The sequence below is a fragment of the Sphaeramia orbicularis genome, chromosome 15 (genome assembly GCF_902148855.1).
Source record: "Sphaeramia orbicularis chromosome 15, fSphaOr1.1, whole genome shotgun sequence".
In the NCBI taxonomy this organism is placed as follows: domain Eukaryota; kingdom Metazoa; phylum Chordata; class Actinopteri; order Kurtiformes; family Apogonidae; genus Sphaeramia; species Sphaeramia orbicularis.
The window spans coordinates 11,247,348-11,267,631 of NC_043971.1; the positions used below are offsets into that span (position 1 = coordinate 11,247,348).

At 37.8% G+C, this 20,284-nt stretch overlaps 1 protein-coding gene across 2 annotated transcripts in view; it reads right to left on the reverse strand.

Annotated features, from left to right (window-relative positions):
* Positions 1–19,815, reverse strand: part of inpp5a (inositol polyphosphate-5-phosphatase A) — a 210,264-nt gene extending 190,449 nt beyond the window's left edge. For both annotated transcript variants that reach the window (XM_030155633.1, XM_030155634.1), the window contains exon 1: positions 19,303–19,815. In XM_030155633.1, coding sequence (XP_030011493.1) covers positions 19,303–19,380 — 78 coding nt within the window. In that variant the 5' untranslated portion in view covers positions 19,381–19,815. The remainder of the gene's footprint in view (positions 1–19,302) is intronic.
* Between the last annotated feature and the right edge of the window lie 469 nt (positions 19,816–20,284).

Below are 20,284 nucleotides of genomic sequence, written 5' to 3' on the forward strand. Positions count from 1 at the left end.
GAGGAACAAAACTATGTTTCTACAAGTAAATGCGGATGAGCTTCAACCTTTCCCAGTTCCTCAAGTCCAAACAAACTGCTTTATTCTGCTTCCAACTATAGACAAGAACACAATGAAATGACACAGGACCAAACACAGGACTGTATAAAGTGCACATGTGCAAATGGAGTTTGACATGTCACAAACAGAACAATACAGACAATATAGCACCAACCAACCAGTGCAGAACAAGTGTAAAAGATTAAAGAGCCAATATATATTTACTATATGGAATAAAATGTCATAATAGGACACTTCTGATTCTTGAAAAGCAGACGGTGGCAGTGGGATCTATTTGTAAGTTCAATTCTCAGTTGAACAACCTGTTGCTTGTTGAGTGTTGCTACAAAACAGTTTCATGAAAGTTTTATTTGGATAAACTCAGTTAATACAATATGCCCTTAATTTAACCTACAGTAAAACATTCAGACATATGTTTTTTACTACTCCTAAAAAGAACAATTACACTGCAGCTTACACAATTCAGTGTGTCATCTGCAACACGTTTCTGTTGCCTATTAAATATTAAAAAATATAAAATAAACAATAAATCTTTTATGCTGGTGTGTATAAAACATTTACAATGTCAGCCAGTTTGTGTCAACAGATTTAAATAGGAAAGATTACAGTTTCACTTCACCAGTGTCACGACAGGATTGTTATTATATAATATAGTATATCTGCAGTGGTTAAATGTTTGAGAACACAGGGTAAAAACAATCTGACACATGGAAATGTCGTCAGGGCAAACAAACAATGACCCCTAGCATCAGTGAGTCCTAACTTTGGACCCTTCCAATTATAGCAGTGTTATCTACAGATCTGTTTTCCTTCGACAATGTGACATCAGAAATAGTTCACATGAGAGACCCGGCAATCGATTTTTGTATGAACAAACTGAATCATCATAACAGACGGCAGAAAAAAACCTGCAGTCTGTGAGGATATTTTTTCTATTTATCTGATCTATAAAGACATGTGACGTCTGTGACCAACATACAATTTTCTGCATCCCTTTTTTAGATGAACCCTGCAGCTGCTGGTGGTAGGAGCCAGTTGGGTGAATGTGGTCCGGAACAGACAGAAAGACTACCTCCAGGCCCTGCATCTGCACCAGCAGTAGCAGGCTGGAAGCCATGGCTCTTTTATTTAAGAGGTTTGGCTTCTGCTGGAGATAAAGGAGGTATGACCACTTCTGTAATCATTCAGTTTGTGCGTCTCCTTAGCAGTTGCTGTGAGAGAACACAGCAGCACAGAGAGAATAGCATGTGCAAGTGTGGTTATGACAAATATAGTAAACTGTGTAAAACCGATATTGTCACACCAAGCTGTATGTTAGTTAAGTGGATGTGGGTCATAGATAAAACCTTAAAGAGGACGGAGCTGTGGCAAAGATAGCTCTTAAAACACATAATGTTTACAACATGAGAAGCAGCCAAGTTCCTTCAATAAACATGGCTGACGCAAGCTCCAACCCTGCAAAAACTAGCATAACAATTTCATTACGCACTTTTAAAAAACAGTTTCATACAGAAGGACTCTAACAAGGTCACCATCAACCATCAGCAGCCGAGGTATGAAGCTTTGAACTTTCCAACCACATCAATAGATAAAAAAATCTAACTTCAGTTATGAATCTCATGGCAGTCACACCCATCTTGTTACAACACCTTTATCACAACTTTTAAAAACAGGCTCCACATTCTCCATGCAGCCGTACAGAGCTGTCCTTTCCCCATTTGTCACCTTTTACCCCTTTGTATTATTATTTTCAACAAACTAATTGCAGCTGATCTTAATACAATCAAAGAATTGGCAGCAAAATCTCAAACAAAATGCAATACAGATAGTTTTGTTTTTTGTGGCAATGTTTTAAAGTATCAGCTTTGAAATCTTCTCCTCTGAATGATCAACCCTTTAAAGCTTGAATTAAACACACACTGAAGATAAAGTTGCACAATATGCTACAAAACACAAGACTGATCTAATCAGGTATAAATTTAACACATCAGTATATCTAATATGACATTTAGCTCTCTCTCCCTTCTCCATGACATAACAGCCGTGCATGTCTGAACACGGGGATGCTTTGGGAATGCCAGTGTTCATTCAGACATTTAGCAAAGACTTGTCTCAAGGTAACTCCTTTCTTCATGTTTGTAAGTTTCGCTGTGGGTGTGGTGACATTATAGGTTAGGTTTGTTACCACTCCAGTCCTGAATGTTTACATGTATCCTGATTTAAACCAGGTTATACAAGTAACCTGGTTTAGTGTTGCTACATTTAAAGGTCAATAACAGGAATTGATTAGAATGACACAGATGAAGTTCATGTGAAACCTCCTGAGCTGCTTTATTTACCATCATTATAAAACATTAATGGTGGACTGAAAATGTGTTTCAATTTCTGTGGATGTTGACTGTTTTTCCTTTAGTTGAACATAAATATAAATTAGCAGCAAGAGATTGAAACAAATATTCTAAATTCTAGTTAAATTTTAAGTCTGTTTTGCATCAGACTAGTTACATTAAGTCTTTTGCATCTGACTTTAAATGGCAAAAAAAAGAGCCAGTCAGATGAGAACTAAGAACTGGTTGTAAATTGTTGAATCCATCAGAATCTAATGCCTCTGAGTTTGTCAATTGCTTGTGTTAATGACATCATTTCTTTCTGAACTGATGTGTCAATACACTGCTGGAAACTTGCAACAATGAGAAATGATTGTACGGTGTAAGAAGATTGTGGCTTTACTTCCACAGCATACTTGCGTCACTAAAATTACTAAAAATAATTTCATAAAAATTCCAGTAACTCCATGCATTTGATACTCAATGCAGAATTGCGTTCCAAACCAGCAGCATATTCATGGTTAGGTATGCCAAACACATTTTTCTTAGCAGCGAATACAAAATAAATCTGAATTCTTTACAAACACAGAGAATAAAACATTCATGCTAATGCTGGGCCTATTCCTCCCCTCCCATCTATTTTGTGTTAAGTATACCAACTTTGAAATAAAATTCTAATTACATTTTCAGTTCAGTACAGTGAATCTGACCGGACACAAGCTGAGTCACTAACTGAACAGACTAATTCCATGGAATCATCTGTACTACTGCAGTTTTCATGGGGACTGAACCCCTACTGTTGTCTCAGAATCTTATGAATGAGTCCTTGGCCTCATCAACGGGATGGGGTAGAGGGGTGGGGGTGTCTGCCTCTCTGGCTTTCCCATCCTGGATAATTATGGCTCTTGGATTGAACCCAAGCTTCCCTTGCTCCGCGTCGACACTCCCACCCTTATCCCAGTTCCTTATCTGGGTCCAAAGGGGCCTGGCTGCTCATTGTCCAGTCCTGCTCACACACATTATCAAATCCTCCTGAGTGGGGTCAATGAGCTCTGGAAAAGTCCCTGTCCAATGCACTACATCACTGTTAATGTGTGCGTGTAGATGTACATATGTCTGTGGATGCTTCATTTCTCCCTGAAGCCTCCTGTGACAGTTTATTTTACCAGGTAAGATCAACAGCTCAGGCCGGTCAGGTCAGATCATTCCATTCCCTACATGAGCGTCGTAATCATCTCAACATCCCTGCTCTGCTGACTTGGGTCTGAACAGCCTCTTCTGCTCTGTTTTGTTCCTGGAACATGGTGACCTGACTCAGCACCTGGGAGATACAGCTTAGCAAAAACAGCCTGATAAGCTCCCAGGAAGATGCAAACTAACACAAAGTCCCAAAGTAGAGTGGTGCTTCTAAAGTCTTCTCTGAAATGATGTGTTAGAGGATGAAACCTTTGGCGGTGATGTGTGAGGTTGATCTTAGCCTCCAAGTTTGGATTCAGTTTATGAATGAATCACATTCAGCAAAATTTCAACACTTTTAACACAAAATGCAAAAAAAACTGAAAACAATGAATTCAAGGATGATTTCAATTGTCATTTCACAAGCCATGACCTTTCATTTTAGACTAATTAATGTACATCTTCATAAGGGTATCTGATGATGACATCTAAGCATTCACTTTCAGAAATTTGTCCAGCAAACTTTCTTTGACATTCAACATATTTATGGTATTTCACTAAACTGTTTCTATCTCATAATTTAATCATGCTTTTAGATGTAAAGCACTTTGGTCTTCTTGAAGTTGTTGTAAAGTGCTATATAAATAAACACTGATTGATTGATTGATTGATTGATTGATTGATTGATTGATTGATTGATTGATTGATTGATTGATTGATTGATTGATTGACTGATAAAAAGGTATAGAATGACAGAATTGGAAAATGTCTTTCCATGTCAGTATATCTTTGTGGATCTACAGTCCATGTTAGCATTTTTAAAAACTTAGTCTTTATCAACATCTTCAGATGACAACGTCTTCAGATGAATAAAAAAGTGGGTGTAAGTCACTTCTCTCCTGCATTTGCTTCTTTAGTCAAAGACACACAAATGTCAATTAGCTAGCAAAGCTACATTTAATGCCATTTAGCCCTGTGTAATTCACCTTCCAAATTAATGCAGATATTTTGCAAAACAGATATTTTTCCTCTATGTCTGGGCTACTCATTCGCATACATAGAGCATTTCTGGTCACAAAAACCTGAGATTTAAAAAAGAAAAAAAAAAAACTGGTTTGAGTTTGTCTGGACAGGGAAAATGAAGAGATTGGAAAAAAAATTTAAAATGTCATCACAAATTACTGTTGCTCTGTGTAATCAATCTGCACCTGAATCATCAAATCCAGGTGTAGAAATTCAACTCAATTCAATTCAATTTTATTTGTATAGCCCAATATCACAACAAGGTTATCTCAAAGGGCTTTACAGAGTCAGTTGGATGTAAACAATCAGTGTATAACCTGCAGTAGATAGAGGTCAGCACAGATACGTGACACACATCCACGTCATGTAACAAACGACAGTTCCACAACCACAAACAACACTTAAGGTGACGCACGTTTACAACTGAACTTATCTTTGTTGATTCGACTTCATGACAGATCAAAGCCTCTGCATCTCCCACGTCCAGTATCCACAGCGTCCAAAGTTTTTGTACTAGTATTTGTATTAGATTGTAGTCTTTTTTGCATTGTCGTGTGGCAAGAGATATTTTGTAAAATGAACAGCGTGCACTCAGAATTATAAAAAACCAGATGAAAATATTTGTTTAGATAATATCCATGCTAGTGTGGACAGTGCATTAATGTGGCACAGATGCACATTATTGAAGGCTCTTTAACTCTATGTGAGGTATAGAAACAGTAGTAGTACAACAAAATCACCATGGCTCTCTGAAAGGGAAATTCATGTACATCTGTAACATCAATCATAATATAAGCTTGTCAGATCACAAACCCAGCTTAAGAGTGAAACCTTGTGATTTCTTCAAATAAATAAAAACAAGCTAATGATGGCAGCAGTGACATCAGCACACAGCCCGCTATGACCCCATTATGTTGATCTAATTATTTTGCTTGACATTATGAGTTATCCAGTGATTGACGTCCAGCTGTTACAGCAATAGGCTACTGCAACAAGTCAGTAATCTGGAACGCATTCCACCACAAGGCTCTGCAAAAACAACCGAGAGCAGTGTGAGCACGATGTCTGACGTCAAGGCTAATGCAGAAAATAAAAGGATCCTTGAGGCATTGAAGTCAAGTTAAGCAGAAAAGACCTTGAAATCATGTTATTTGAAAGCAAAAATGTGCAAAAGGAGCTCATAATTAACCCATAAAGACCCAAACACCCACCGGTGACCAAAATCATCTACTGATCTAAATCGATTAATACCTGTTGATCCACTAATCCTATCCAAACATGCAAATAATTGGTGTAAAATACAGTTTGTCATCTTTTCACGGTCATCAGATATGACCCATTTGGACGTTCAGAGGCTCCGTTGTGAAGGTGGAAACACCGTCATCTTCTACAACATTGATTCACCAGTAAAACCCACGGAGTTGGATCCATGACAGTAAAGGGAGACACTTGGTTTATGTTCAGTTAATGATATAATTTACTGAAAAAGTCACTTTTTCTTCAGTTTTCTGTGTTTTTGATATCATAACCTTTGAATTTACTCTAAGCTTTTACAAACATCTAAATGATCAGTGAATAAAATACAGAAAAACACATGATTTACTTAAAATAAACTCAAAACAAAAAAAAAGCGGATAAGCGGTGGATAATGGATGGATGGAAACTTAAAACACAGAGGATAATATTACAATAAATGGGGATAACTCACTTAAGAAAAGTTAAATATGGAGAAAAATTCATTTGGGAACTGCCACTAAATTAGCATTGGGTCTTTATGGGTTACATTTATCTTCATACGCCTGAAACCAACTGAAGATATCTTGAGAAATGGAACGCATGTACTGTGGAAACTACTGTATATACAAAAGAAATAATTTGTTGCAGCCACCTAAGAAGTATTAAAGATACTGCTCTAATTAGTCATTACATTTATTGATTATACAATAGTGACTGTAGGATGATACAGGGATAATACTCCGGCTGTTTCAGAGCCTGCTGGTGGTGACTTTAAGCTCTTTCCGCCGTCTTTTCCTTTTGATATTCTAATTCCGTGTTATGACAGGACGGAGGAGGGCAGAGCAGGGAGAACACCAAAATAGCATCATCTGATCTTTCTTTCATAAACTTTTCCACTCCTGCAGCAACACACTGGAACAGTCTTTGGCAGAGGAATAAACGCACTGCAAAAATCAACCTGTCAGATGAAGTATTTAGTCGCGGACCTCGCTGTGGAGTTCCTGCTCGTAAAAGCCCAGTTGAGAAAGAGCTGAAAACGCAGAGCTGGACACAATTTATTAATCTAATGTTGAGTAGTGAGTGTGTTACGTTTCAGGTTCTTGTTACGACAGTGTCACATGTTTGCGAGTTGTATACTTAAAACCCTGACAACATCCACCGGTATCATACAATGCTACTACTGCCAATACTATAAATAAACTGCCTGAATATTCAACTACATTATTCAGTTAGGGACGTAACAAGCATCAGACATGTGATAACAAGCTAAATATAGTTTCCAAGGCCTCCTGAGTAAACTGCAGTAACATCTTCATATGTTTACGAAGAAAAATGCAATTCACCACGCTTGACTTTGACACAAATGAGATACAGATGCTTATATTTTTAGGTCATGACAAAGGCCTCAAGTACTTCCCCACTGCATAAAAAAGGCAAAATACTGGAAGCTGGGACACACTCAGGCAGGTATTTTTTCCTGCTCTGTTCTATCTTTAGTGGTGGAAATATGTCAGCTCAGTGGGGTCCTGGCTGTGATAGTAAGAGCTAATGAGTTGTCAGTGGACTGGAGAGGGATATACACAGGCAGTCACAGTGGGAGAAAAAGACACATGATGAAAAGTAAGATGAAGACTGAACCCACAACGGGGGCTATTCATAGTAATCCATTGCATCACCATATGGTTATCTTGGCAAATAAGAAGTGTATGTAATCAAAAACAGAGTGGTTGTAATCAAATCAAAACCGCTGCCAATGACCAGTGTTTACTGCAAGGAGAGCACTTAAGGAGAACATCGGAACCATCATTAAAATAATATGAGTAAGTCTACCCACATAGCACTCGAAAGCATCAGACGCTAGCTGACATCCTCAGGAATGCAAGCCAGCCCAAGAGTCGGCATCAGTTCGTCAGCGTTTAATCATTTGGCTTGATCGGAATGAGCGGTGCCCTGGAAAATGTCCAAAAGTCAGGCATGGAATTCATCCATTACCTCCAGCAAATCAGTGTCGTAAATAGAGCGCAGAGAGGATGAGGCTGGTCAAATCACACCTATGGTTTGTTTTCTCTGGACCAAACTGAAGTGGAAAAGTTTAGTTCTTTGCTTGGGTTCATTTTGGTTCAAGCTGCACAAACGCAAGCAAACCGAGGTCAGTAAACACCACTGAGGAAAGACTCGTAAGTGGCTAGTTTATTGGAGTGAGCTGTGGTTTGATGAAGTTTGAGCAGTGGGAAAAAGTTAAGTTAGCTCAAGCCGTGCCACTGAAGCTTCAGAAGAATGGCAGAAGATTAGATGTTAAGAGAGAATGGATGTTTATCCATCCATTTTCTGAACTGCATAGTCCTGGTGAATGTTGTGGGGGTGCCAGAGTCTATCCCAGATACCTATGGGCAAAGGATACATCGGCAGTTCATCATGGAGCTATTCCTTAATCCTATGTCACATTACATTTTATCAACACACATGACCCCTTAAAAATCCTTTCTAAACAGTGAAGACTTTGGAATTAAATACCACCATGAAATAGAGTTTGAAGCTGAAATACTTATCAATTTTATGCACCATCATTTTATTCACAGAAGTCATTTTCTTTGTGTCTTTGTATGGTTTTATTCAGAGAAAAAAAGTTAAATTTCTATTGTGCCCCTGCATATCTTTATGCATTCCTAAAGGTTTTACCGTAAGAGAATAAGTTGTTTGAGCATCAATACCTGTTATATGTATCCTCTGGTCTGTTAAGGTATTTTAGTCTTAGGACCAGATACGTCAAGTTTACCCAGACCTCTGCGTCAAGGTACGTTTCCAGATGTGATAAACTTTTTCCTTGGAACTAGTTTGTTGGTACAACAGCATGTTCACACAAACATGATATTATTTGATGACACCCAAGTCCATCCACCTGTTTAAACAAGCCTGATGAAAAGAAACACTTCAATTAATCTGACTCCATCATCAACTTTGCCTGTTTGGTTTGTGTAACTTACTGGCATGTGTAACTACCATAATGACCTGCTCATGGCCTATAGAGGAATGACATGGTCCAACAGCTGACAGTTATGCGGGCTGGCTGAACAGCTTCTCCTACAGGCTGCCTTTGGATCAAGGATCATCGACACCCGAGGGTCCGTCACTAAGCCTTCCCGCTGTCCTCTAGACGTGAGCAGATGATAAAGGCAAGTCTAGGGTATAGATATTCTGAGGACTGGGAGGCATTCATAATGCGTGGTATATCTCTCAATCACTGTCACATGCAACTTAACATTTTCATTGATCACACCAGTGGATATGACATTTGGTAGATCTGTCTGTGTGTTTATGCATTACATTTTTTTTTCTTTTTTAAAATAACCTGGATTCTGCAAAGGCCCATCCTCATTCTATCTCTGATTGTTTCTGACTAGGACTGCACCATTTGGTGAAACAGTCATATTGTCATGTAATCATCATGTTTAGGCTACACTACCCTAAACAGACCTGTCATTTCTTTATTATAGCTGTACATAATGAGCACATTGCACACAGATGGAAGAGGTTGTCATGTCATGCCCTTGGTGATTATATGTGCAGAGGCAATAACAAATTAATTTTATATCTCTATTTCTGAGTCATATTTTCATATTTGCTGCATGTTAGGGATCAATTAAACTGTGTGCACTTAAAACCATGAAGAAGAATTTGATTTCTCAAGGAGTACCCAAAAATGCACCAGTCTCTTTTGTCTCCAGTAACAAAGATGTCTGATCCTGACCCTGCATTTTCAGCAAAACAGCCTCATGTGATTAAGCCAGATTCTTAAGACCAAATTCTCCTGTCAGTGCCCCAGACCACAGTGTTGATGAAGATGAGAATTGGTCCCAGAGTACCTTCAATGGCAGCTCACTGCTTCTACCATGCTACATGCTAATGCTAGGTACTGTGTGTGTATTAGGATGGGTAAAATGCAGAGAACACATTTCTGTATGGGGATAATAAAGAAACCTTCAACCTTTAAGAATCAACATCATCCGCTGCATGTAAAGCAAAGTGTGTAGCCCAGGCAACAAGATATTAGAAATACAATGCAATGCTCAGAACTGAAATAATAAAAAACATAATAAAAAAGCAGAGAGTCATCAAGAAACACATCCTGTGTCATGACAGTTGTGTGGTCAGCAGAGAAGCTGCCTCCCTGCAGTATTTCACTGCCTGGTAGCTGCAAACTGAAGCAGCGTGGAAATGAGATGAACATTTTAATATTCCGTATACTGCTTCATCCTCCCACAGCTCATTCAATTTCATTTCATCCCCTACTGTGTATGTACATACAGTATATGATGCAGAGTCCCTCTCATCTATACAGTCCATAGGAGTCACTGCTTTCAGCTTCTCTGAATTTAATTAAGTAAGTAAACCTTTAGATCTAAACCCTGCTGTATCTGGACAGAGTGGCTGTATTTTTACTGCAAAAATACATAAGCAAACAAACAGTTCAGCTCTCAACTTGAGGGCTCTTGTTACCTTAGAAACACAAACTTGAGCATGTGAGACTAAACTAAAAGCTAATAATGGTGAGCTCTTGATGACCACTTTAAACGCTGGAGAAAATGTTTGCCATCATTATTAGATTGAGGATGGCATGGCAGACCAACAATGGAAAATAACTTAGCCTGGGTCGACTGTTTGCCCTCGGGTTTAAACATTGTTTAAACATGACTGATAATTGGATTCAGAGAAAACTGAAATTGCTTTAATGACACGATGGATCTGACCAATAGAACAAACTTAAAACATCAATAGTTTAGGATATTTAATAAACAGTAGACAGCTCATTATTTTTAATGAAGGGTGCATATGTAATCACCATCTACATTCAAAAGTAGAGTAATAAGCAACACCATTTAATTGAGGCCAGCCGTACACATCTGATAATTTACATAGATGACATCTTTAAATACGGACGTTCACATGTAAAAGACAAATGAATGGTCGACTGACACAAAACCATTTCCAACAAAGCGTGGGCAGAAGGGGTTTCATTCACTTGAGGCTGATCTGACAGGATGTTGAAACTTTCCTACTGTGATGATATTCATCTTAAGGGCACCTACTTCTAGTGTAAAAATCGAGGGCACTGCATTATGGGTTTTTATGGCCTCCTAAGCTTCACCAGTATCAACAACAGTAAATATTCCAAGCTGCATTATGTGTGTGAGTGCATTAGTTGAACCTTTTCTGCACTCGAACTTGACTCTTTCATGAGTGCATTGATTGTTAGGAAGGACTCTTGCCTGTTCTATGAAGGAAACAACTTGGAAGGAAATGACTACCAAGGAAGGATCCTTGACTAAGAAACAGCTCGTGTGAATGGAGCTCCTGGGCTGAAAACACCTCTGTCTTAAAGATATGTAACAGGATGTTGTGCTTAAAATCTAGTGTGAGAATGATTGTCTGGTGTTTACTTCTACATGATTACCTTATTGTGCACTACTGTGTAACTAAAAAAAGCAAGTATGTTTTGATGAGGAGTACTCAAATAGTAGAACATTCAGGTCCAGCAGTATTTGTCAGTATCAGTGTTGCTAGGCTAGCAAGTGTACTCAACTCTGTTTGTGATGACTCTTGAGTACTTGTGAGGACTAAAAGTGTTTGGTTAGTCCACTTTAATCTACAGGAGTTTGTACAACATCTTTCTGCAGATAAAGAAATAAAACAAGTTAGACAGCCTCACCAAAGTAAGTCCGATTTAAGACAGTTTGCAGAAGAAACGCCACAGAAAACATTGTCACACAGAAATGTTACTGTGAAAAGGCTACTTTAAATTTATTGTGAAACTGTCATGGGACAGACTATGGGAATGGGATTCCAATATGGGATTACCTGCCTGTACCTGAACCCAAGATCTCCAGTTTGTACTGTTTTTACTGTAAAAAAATAAAGTTCGCTTTCCCAAAATAAGGTGGCCCAAAATATTATTCCAGGATTTACATTTTTTGCAGCAACAGCTCACCACTGCTTTAGAATTTTAGAAATGGGTTAATATTTTACACATGCTTCAAATACTTTAATACAGGTCGACCAATATGTGTTTTTCTAACGCCAAAGCCAGTTTTTAAAGATTTAGTCAGCCAATGGCCGATATCTGATTTTTGAGGCCAATATTTAAGGCATTTTTTAAAAGCACATTGACCATAAAAAAACAATTAAAACACTCAAATTATTATGATTTTTATGCAGCAATATCAATGAAATTATTATTATACATACACATAGTACTCTTTTAACATCAATTGAACTTCAAGTGCTGCCCACACAGGTGCCTGATCAAATATCTTATAACACTTTTACTACTTATCAAATATTGGCTTTCAAAAAAAATAATAAATTTAGGCCGATCGCCGATATTGAAAAAAATAGGACCAATGGCCCTGTAGCTTACCGGCCAAATGAAAAGCTTTGGGAAATGTATCCAGATGCCATTTATTATCACCCAGTTATGTGTATTTATTATATTACAGAAATAGCCCATGTTTTGGTCATATTCCAATCAAATCTGTAAAAAATTCAAATTCCAACTTGATATCATTGATACTTACTGATTTATTGGATCAATTCACTTCCTATCTCTTATAATTGGAAACATTTTTTAAGTCACACTAAATCCAGAATCAGATCCGGATGGAAATAATTTCAATACCTTGTGTTGACATCATCATAAAGAAGCTGTATACCAAGTTTGAAGTCAATCAGAACTGTAGTTTCGGAGAAAAAGACAATTGAAATTTTTTCCCCATAAGAGCCCATGTTAAATTTTCCGTACATTCCCAGATCCAGAAGAAGATCCTGATCAGCATGTGGACATTATGTGTTGGTCATCTCCCCATCAGGGCTGGACTGTAGAAATGTACACTGGATATCATTTATATTTACTGAGTTATTGCATCGATCCACTTCCTATCTCTCATAATGGGGAAATTTTTCTAAGTCGCACCAAATCCAGAATCAGATCCGGATCCAAATAATTTCACTAACTTGTGTTGACATCATCATAAAGAAGCTGTATACCAAGTTTGAAGTCAATTAGAATTGTAGTTTCGGAGAAGAAGACGATTGAAATTTTTGTAATGGACGACAGACGACGACAGAGGACGACAGATGACGACAGACGACGACGCATGATGACAATAGCTTACGGCCTGTTGGCCAGTAAGCTAAAAATCAAAATATCAGCCCAAAATGGCCAATATATTGGTGGCCAATATATCGGTCTACCTCTATACTTTAACAACTAACAGAATGACTGTGTAGTGTAAAGAGGTCACTGCTCTGGTCCAAATCAGTAAATGAGTTGGTAAATTTGAGTGTTCTTGCCTTTTTGTTTTGCTAATCACTTTAGACATTGAATCATCCTAAACTGGCATCAAAGTCAAAAGGTGGCAGCAATGAACACCACACACAGTAGAATCAAGTGAAATTTACGGAACAAAGTCATATTCACATTAATCTTAGGAAATAGTGCCAGTTTAACCCCTTAGGCTAAAACACGAAGAGCTGGAAAAAGCTTGCACTGCTTAAAATTAGCAAAATCAATCAGCAGGTAAATGTAAACCTCAGTCAGTAATATGAGTCTGACATTAATCTGAGTATGCCTTACAATAAAGAATTTAATCAATAATTGCAGAGGGACTTTCCTTGTGTCAACACGGTAAAGCTGCCAGATGACGCTGCTAATAGTGCGTTTACATTTACAGCCATGTTCTTGGAGTTACAATGAGTAGAGCTTCAAAAGGCATATTTTCCATTTCAAGATCAAACTGTATTAAGTCGAACAGGAACATAAATCCAACTTTAAAAGGTCATATTCAACCCACTGTCTCCTGTGGGATCAAGGCTGTGTTACAGCGCCATAACACCACGTCTTCTCATCCACAACAGAACTAAAAGTGGAAACATCTTTGAAACAAGTCCACAAATGCTTCATTCAACTTGGAAATGCATCACAGGGGTTGCCAACGCTCTGAGGACTATGAATAGCAACATATATGACCAGCTCCACCACTTATAACAGGGAAAAAAAAGGATATAAAGTGCCTTTTGGCTCAGTGTGTTGGAAGTCTGGATGTGAAAAAAAAAAAAAAAAAATCCACGAGACACCCAAAGCTAAGTGCCTGTGAGAAGCAGCCTATTTATAGACTTACTCCAGCGAGGGCGACTGCTCTTCCCTTATGTTTGGGATCAACACTTCTCATGGGTGAAAAAGAGAGGAAGAGGGAAACTATTGACACAACAATAAAACTGAAACAAAATTAACTTAATGCGCTTAATGGTAACAGTTATATTTAACTTTAATTTGTGACAATTGGGTGCCAAGCTAGGGTTGAAAAAGCAACAGGTTAAGAGTCCAAATGCATGATAACAAGTACAGATACCATTCAACAACCTGCAAAGGCACTCCTTAGACACACCTAATTCTTATTTTTCCACACCGAGTATGGTTTTGCTTTGCTCAGCTGAACAGGTTGCCTAAAGTACTTTTTCTTCGTGATGATAGGAATAGGATGTTGGCGCGTCTACCGTCAAAATTAGCAGCAGTGTTACTCATAACTGCCTGTGTTCACAACTTAAGAAATACCCTGTCATTCAGTGAGGCGCCGCTGAGTAAGAAAATCAGGTGTCAAAACAACTACAACTGTTGTTACAAATTAGAATTGGGGTGTTTCTAAGTCAGCCTTAGTTTTGCTATTATTGCAAAACTAAACTCATGGTGATCAGCACAAGTCAAGTAACTACCACAGGTGTCAAGGATTGACGGAATAATAAACCTTTAAGTGTTCTGAATAACAAAATATGTAACACAAACGTACATGCTGAGTAACAGTAGACAAATGTTTATTGATTGGAAATACAGTTTCTACCTTGGAAATTATTGTAACCTTCCCCCAAAAAAGAATGCTTTCCATGATCTGTAACGCTGAAAACGCTGGTCATATTGTTTACTGTGGTTCGTTTTTAGTGTTCTTGTTCTTCCAAACTAAAGCTGTAAGGCTCCAACAGATAGTATTAGTTTTACTGTTTTGAGAGTTTTTTTGTTTTTTTTTTTCTGAAGCATCATTTCATGTGAGGCAGTGTAAGAATATCATTTAAAAACTACAGATTAGAGTTTGGTTACTTAAAGCCACTTTAAAGTTAAATTTACACAATTATTCTATTGCGACATATCCAAATACCATGATATGAAAAGCTATAATGGATTTTAGTTATATCACTTATCCCCATCAGTCATGAAAGAATATCAGTTCCCATAATCAAGATATTTGCATTATTATCAGTGTATGTTTTTAACGCTAATATCAAATACACTAAATGACTTTAAAGATAGCTACTTTGGCAAGGGAGAGAGATACCTTTGCTAGTATATAATTATTACACCTACTATCAGCCCTAAAAAGGAAAATCTTTCTATTTTTTCACAGTTACAAGTATATGGGGATCAGTCTGCATTAGGGCTACAACTATTTTCACTCGCAGTTAAAGTACTGATTAGTTTTTGAATAATCAATGAAGTATTTGGTCTTGAAACTGTCTGAAGAAGCTAACATAATGTCCTGAAATGTCTTGTTTGGTCCGCAACACAAATATATTCAGTTTACTGTAACAGAAGAGAAAAGAAACAAGACAAATTATACAAATTTATGAAGGCAGAATTGAAGAATTCACTCAAAGATATTCCTATTTTTACATTATTTTAAAGAAAGCAAAGACATACAGCTGCTTTCCGAGGTCGAACACTTAACGTCTAACTTGAAGAAATACCTCTCTGTAGCGTTTATTTTTTGTCCGACTAAAGTTGAACACTTCTTAGTGAAATTCCCAACTTAGCGAGCAACTGTCTTCACCGAATTGTAGCCTGCGACACTGTCAGAAAACAACTACATCTTCACCCTTACAAAGCTTACATTACTACCGTATGTTATACATTGAGTAACTCTTAGGTTCAGTCAGTGTTACATGAATGCAACATTCATTCATAAAGTTACACTGAATCATATTGAGGACACAAAATAAGACAAGGTATCTAAACCATAATCTCGTATAGCACAATGAATTACAATTAAAGACATGTGCTCTTTAATCTGTACTGTTAAACATTTTAATATTAAGCCATTGTACAATACATGCAGCTTTCTAAACTGGTAGTTCATGACTAAAAAGTGGGTTGCATCTCCTAAATGGGTCATGTCTCATGTTGGACTTATGTTGAGATAAGCAGAACTCCATCTACCATGATAAGGCAAACATTTGATTGAAAGGTTACGTTTATGTCACGCACAAGCAAGATACTGAAGGACAAATAGGACCCTGAGTTTGTTAAACATGGGTTTACACACACTGAGTGAGGCTAAAAAAGGGACTGAAACCCCGGTGTTTGATGTTAAGTAAAGCACTCGCACAAGAGAGCAAAACTGAAACATCATTTACAATGGAAACAGCCTCCACAAACAAGCGTTAAGTATAAAAGGATCATTATGTGGTTTTATTGTACTTTGCAAACAGATTTATTAAGTGATGCTGTTTAAGAAACTGCAAACTTTAACACTCAGGTTATTATGAGTGGAATATTCTCTGACTTCACAATAAAATTACATGTGTGCATTTACTCAGAAGCCTTATGATGGTGACGGGACAATTTTAGAGCAGCACATATGGTTGATTTTAACCAAAGGTGTGTTGAGACTTAAATATCTATGACACCACTTCTATGGGTCATGGTGTTTCTTAAACAGAAAACCTAATACATATAATCTCAAGTACCCACAGGCTGTGGTAATAGTCTCAGAATAAAATGAAATGTGTCCATTTACTGATGAGACAACTTTAGAACGATCACATTTGATTGATTTTAGCCAAAAATGTGTTGACACTTTCTGGTCATAAATCCATTTGCACCTTCTCATTTGGAATATTTCAACGTTTTGCTCCTTACACTTCTATTTTAGCACATTACAGTTATTATCCAGATTCTACCCAGATCTTTTTATACTTCAAATTTATTATGTATAGTGTTTGCTCTTGTGCTGTACTTCTTTTTCACTCATGTTTGCTGTGGTACTCTATTTTTAATGTATGTGTCATGCTGCTGCTACACTGTAATTTCCCAGTTTGGGATTTATAAAGTACATCTATCTATATATCTATCTATCTATGAGTCCAAGATGAGACCACTTCTATGTGTCATGGTTCTTCCTAAAAAGCAAACCTAAACACATCCAATTTCAAGTACCTACAGGCTGTGATAATAGTCTCAGAATAAAATGAAATGTGTGCATTTACTCAGAAAGCTTATGATAATGAGACAACTTTAGAACACACACATTTGATTGATTTTAGCCAGAAATATGTTGAGACTTTCTAGTCATAAAGATACAAGATACATTGCACCGTATCATTTAGAATATTTCAACTTTAAGCACATTACATTTATTATCCAGAGTCTCCCCAGATCTTTTTTATACTTCTAATTTATTATGTATGATGTTTGCTCTTGTGCTGTACTTCTTTATTGCTCATGTTTGCTGTGGTACTGTATTGTTAATGTATGTGTTATGCTGCTGCTACACTGTAATTCCCCTGATTGGGATAAATAAAGTACATCTATCTATCTATCTATCTATCTATCTATCTATCTATCTATCTATCTATCTATCTATCTATCTATCTATCTATCTATCCATCCATCCATCCATCCATCCATCCATCCATCCATCCATCCATCCATCCATCCATCCATCCATCCATGAGTCCAAGGTGAGACCACTTCTCCAGTACTTACAGGCTGTGATAATAGACTCAGAATAAAATGAAATGTGTGCATTTAGTCAACAGGCTTATGATGATGAGACAACTTCAGAACAATCACATGTGACTGATTTTAGCCAGAAATATGTTGAGACTGTTGAGACTTTCTGGTCATAAATCCATTTCCACTCAAATGTAATTTTGCACTGCATCATTTGGAATATTTCAACTTTTGCCACTTACAGTTATTATCCAGATTCTACCCTGATCTTTTCATACTTCTAATTTATTATGTATAGTGTTTGCTCTTGTGCTGTACTTCTTTTTTACTCATGTTTGCTGTGGTACTCTATTGTTAATGTATGTGTTATCCTGCTGCTATGCTGTAATTCCCTAGATTGGGACAAATAAAGTACATCCTATCTATCTATCTATCTATCTATCTATCTATCTATCTATCTATCTATCTATGAGTCCAAGGTGAGACCACGTCTCAAGTACTTATAGGCTGTGATAATAATCTCAGAATAAAATTAAATGTGTGCATTTACTCAACAGGCTTATGATGATGAGACAACTTCAGAACAATCACATTTGATTGATTTCAGCCAGAAATATGTTGAGACTGTTGAGACCTTCTGGTCATAAATCCATTTGCACTAAAATGTCATTTTGCACCTTATCATTTGGAATATTTCAACTTTTGGCACTTTACAGTTATCATCCAGATTCTACCCTCATCTTTTTATACTTCTAATTTATTATGTATGGTGTTTGCTCTTGTGCTGTACTTCTTTCTTACTCATGTTTGCTGTGGTACTCTATTGTTAATGTATGTGTTATCCTGCTGCTACACTGTAGTTCCCTAGATTGGGACAAAGTACACCCATCTATCTATCTATCTATCTATCTATCTATCTATCTATGAGTCCAAGGTGAGACCACTTCTCCAGTACTTACAGGCTGTGATAACAGTCTCAGAATAAAATGAAATGTGTGCATTTAGTCAACAGGCTTATGATGATGAGACAACTTCAGAACAATTGCATTTGATTGATTTTAGCCAGATATATGTTGAGACTTTCTGGTCATAAATCAGTTTCCACTCAAATGTCATTTTGCACTTTATCATTTGGAATATTTCAACTTTTACAGTTCTATTCAAGCACATCCATCATCTATCTATCTATCTATCTATCTATCTATCTATCTATGAGTCCAAAGTGAGACCACTTCTGTGTCATGGTTCTTCCGAAAAAAAAAAAAAAAAAACCTAAACGCATCCAATCTCAAGTCCTCACATGTTGTAATAGATAATAGTCTCAAGCACAGTCCTGTCAGGCTAAAAGGGGGGTGTGTACTGGAGAGGAAACCTGCTACTGTATCCATGTTTACCTGTGATAACGGGTGGTCATGATTATGGTGAAAGTGGCGACATGATGGTCATACTCATGTGTAAGTGATGACAGGCAGTTGATAGAAAAGATAGTGTGTGTTTTTGTTTTTCCTACATGTAGCAGAGCTAGCATGTGTATGTGTGTGCACGGTTAGGACAGGTCATGTGTTCATGCGTGACAGCAGAGGTGTTTAAGGGACCTGACACGCGCGAGTCGTGACCGGCTGAGACGTTACCGAGTAAAGGAAACAGGTATAGAAAAGACAGACAGACAAGCGTTGACAGACAGTGTTTATCAATGGGGAAACTCACATCCTCAAACAGGGATCCGACGTTGGCTGTCACCAGCAGTATTCCCGTGCCTTGCGCTGCTGTCAGCTTCCCTGCCATAATTCTGTCTCGCGCAGGTGGGTCTGAGACTTGTACGGCGGAGTTTGTGGGTAAGAAGCGGAAAAAAAAGAGCGGGCAGAAAAGGGGCGAACGTTCTCACGAAAACTGGTTAAAACGCTGGGAATTCGCGACTGAAGCCGGGGTTGAGGCGGCTCGGCTGGGGCATATTTTTCAGCGGTGGCCGTGCATCTGCTGGGAGTTGCTTTGCGGTGGAAGAAGGTCCGTTGGCGGCGGTGGTGCTGACGGTTAGCGTCTCGTGCCGCTACTTTTCCACATTCACAGCCATCGTTTCAAAAAAAAAAAAAGACAAAAGTTCCGGTTTAATCCAGGGCGACCGTCTGACGGCTCTGGTTCATTTCAGCGATGAGTGTTGTGCCTAAATTTGTGCGGTGTAGAAGTGTCCCTCCCGGAGCAGGACTCTGAGCCCGGACCATTGCCTTCACCGTGTGGACACGATAGGCTGGAAGCTTCACGGCGCTGACGTCACCGCGCCAATGGAAACGCGAGGCTGTCTTAAAGGGCCAGTGCACCGTAAACACAGCAGACCCGGTGCCGGTGTTGTGCCAAGGTACGTATCCCCGTTCAGAAGTGTTTCCCCTAGCTTCACGAGCATAAGTGCGACTTTTTAATCTCATAATTATGACTCTTATATCATAATTATGACTTTTTATCTAATAATTATGACTTTTTATCTAATAATTTCGACTTATTATCTCATAATTATGACTTTTTATGTCATAATTATGACTTGTTATCTCGGAATTATGACTTTTTATGTCAGAATTATGACTTACCATGGGGATATGAAAATTAATTAATTGACTAATTAATTAATCATTTTAAAAACAGGACAAAATATCCCCATGGCAAGTCATAATTATGACATAAAAAGTCGACGTTATGA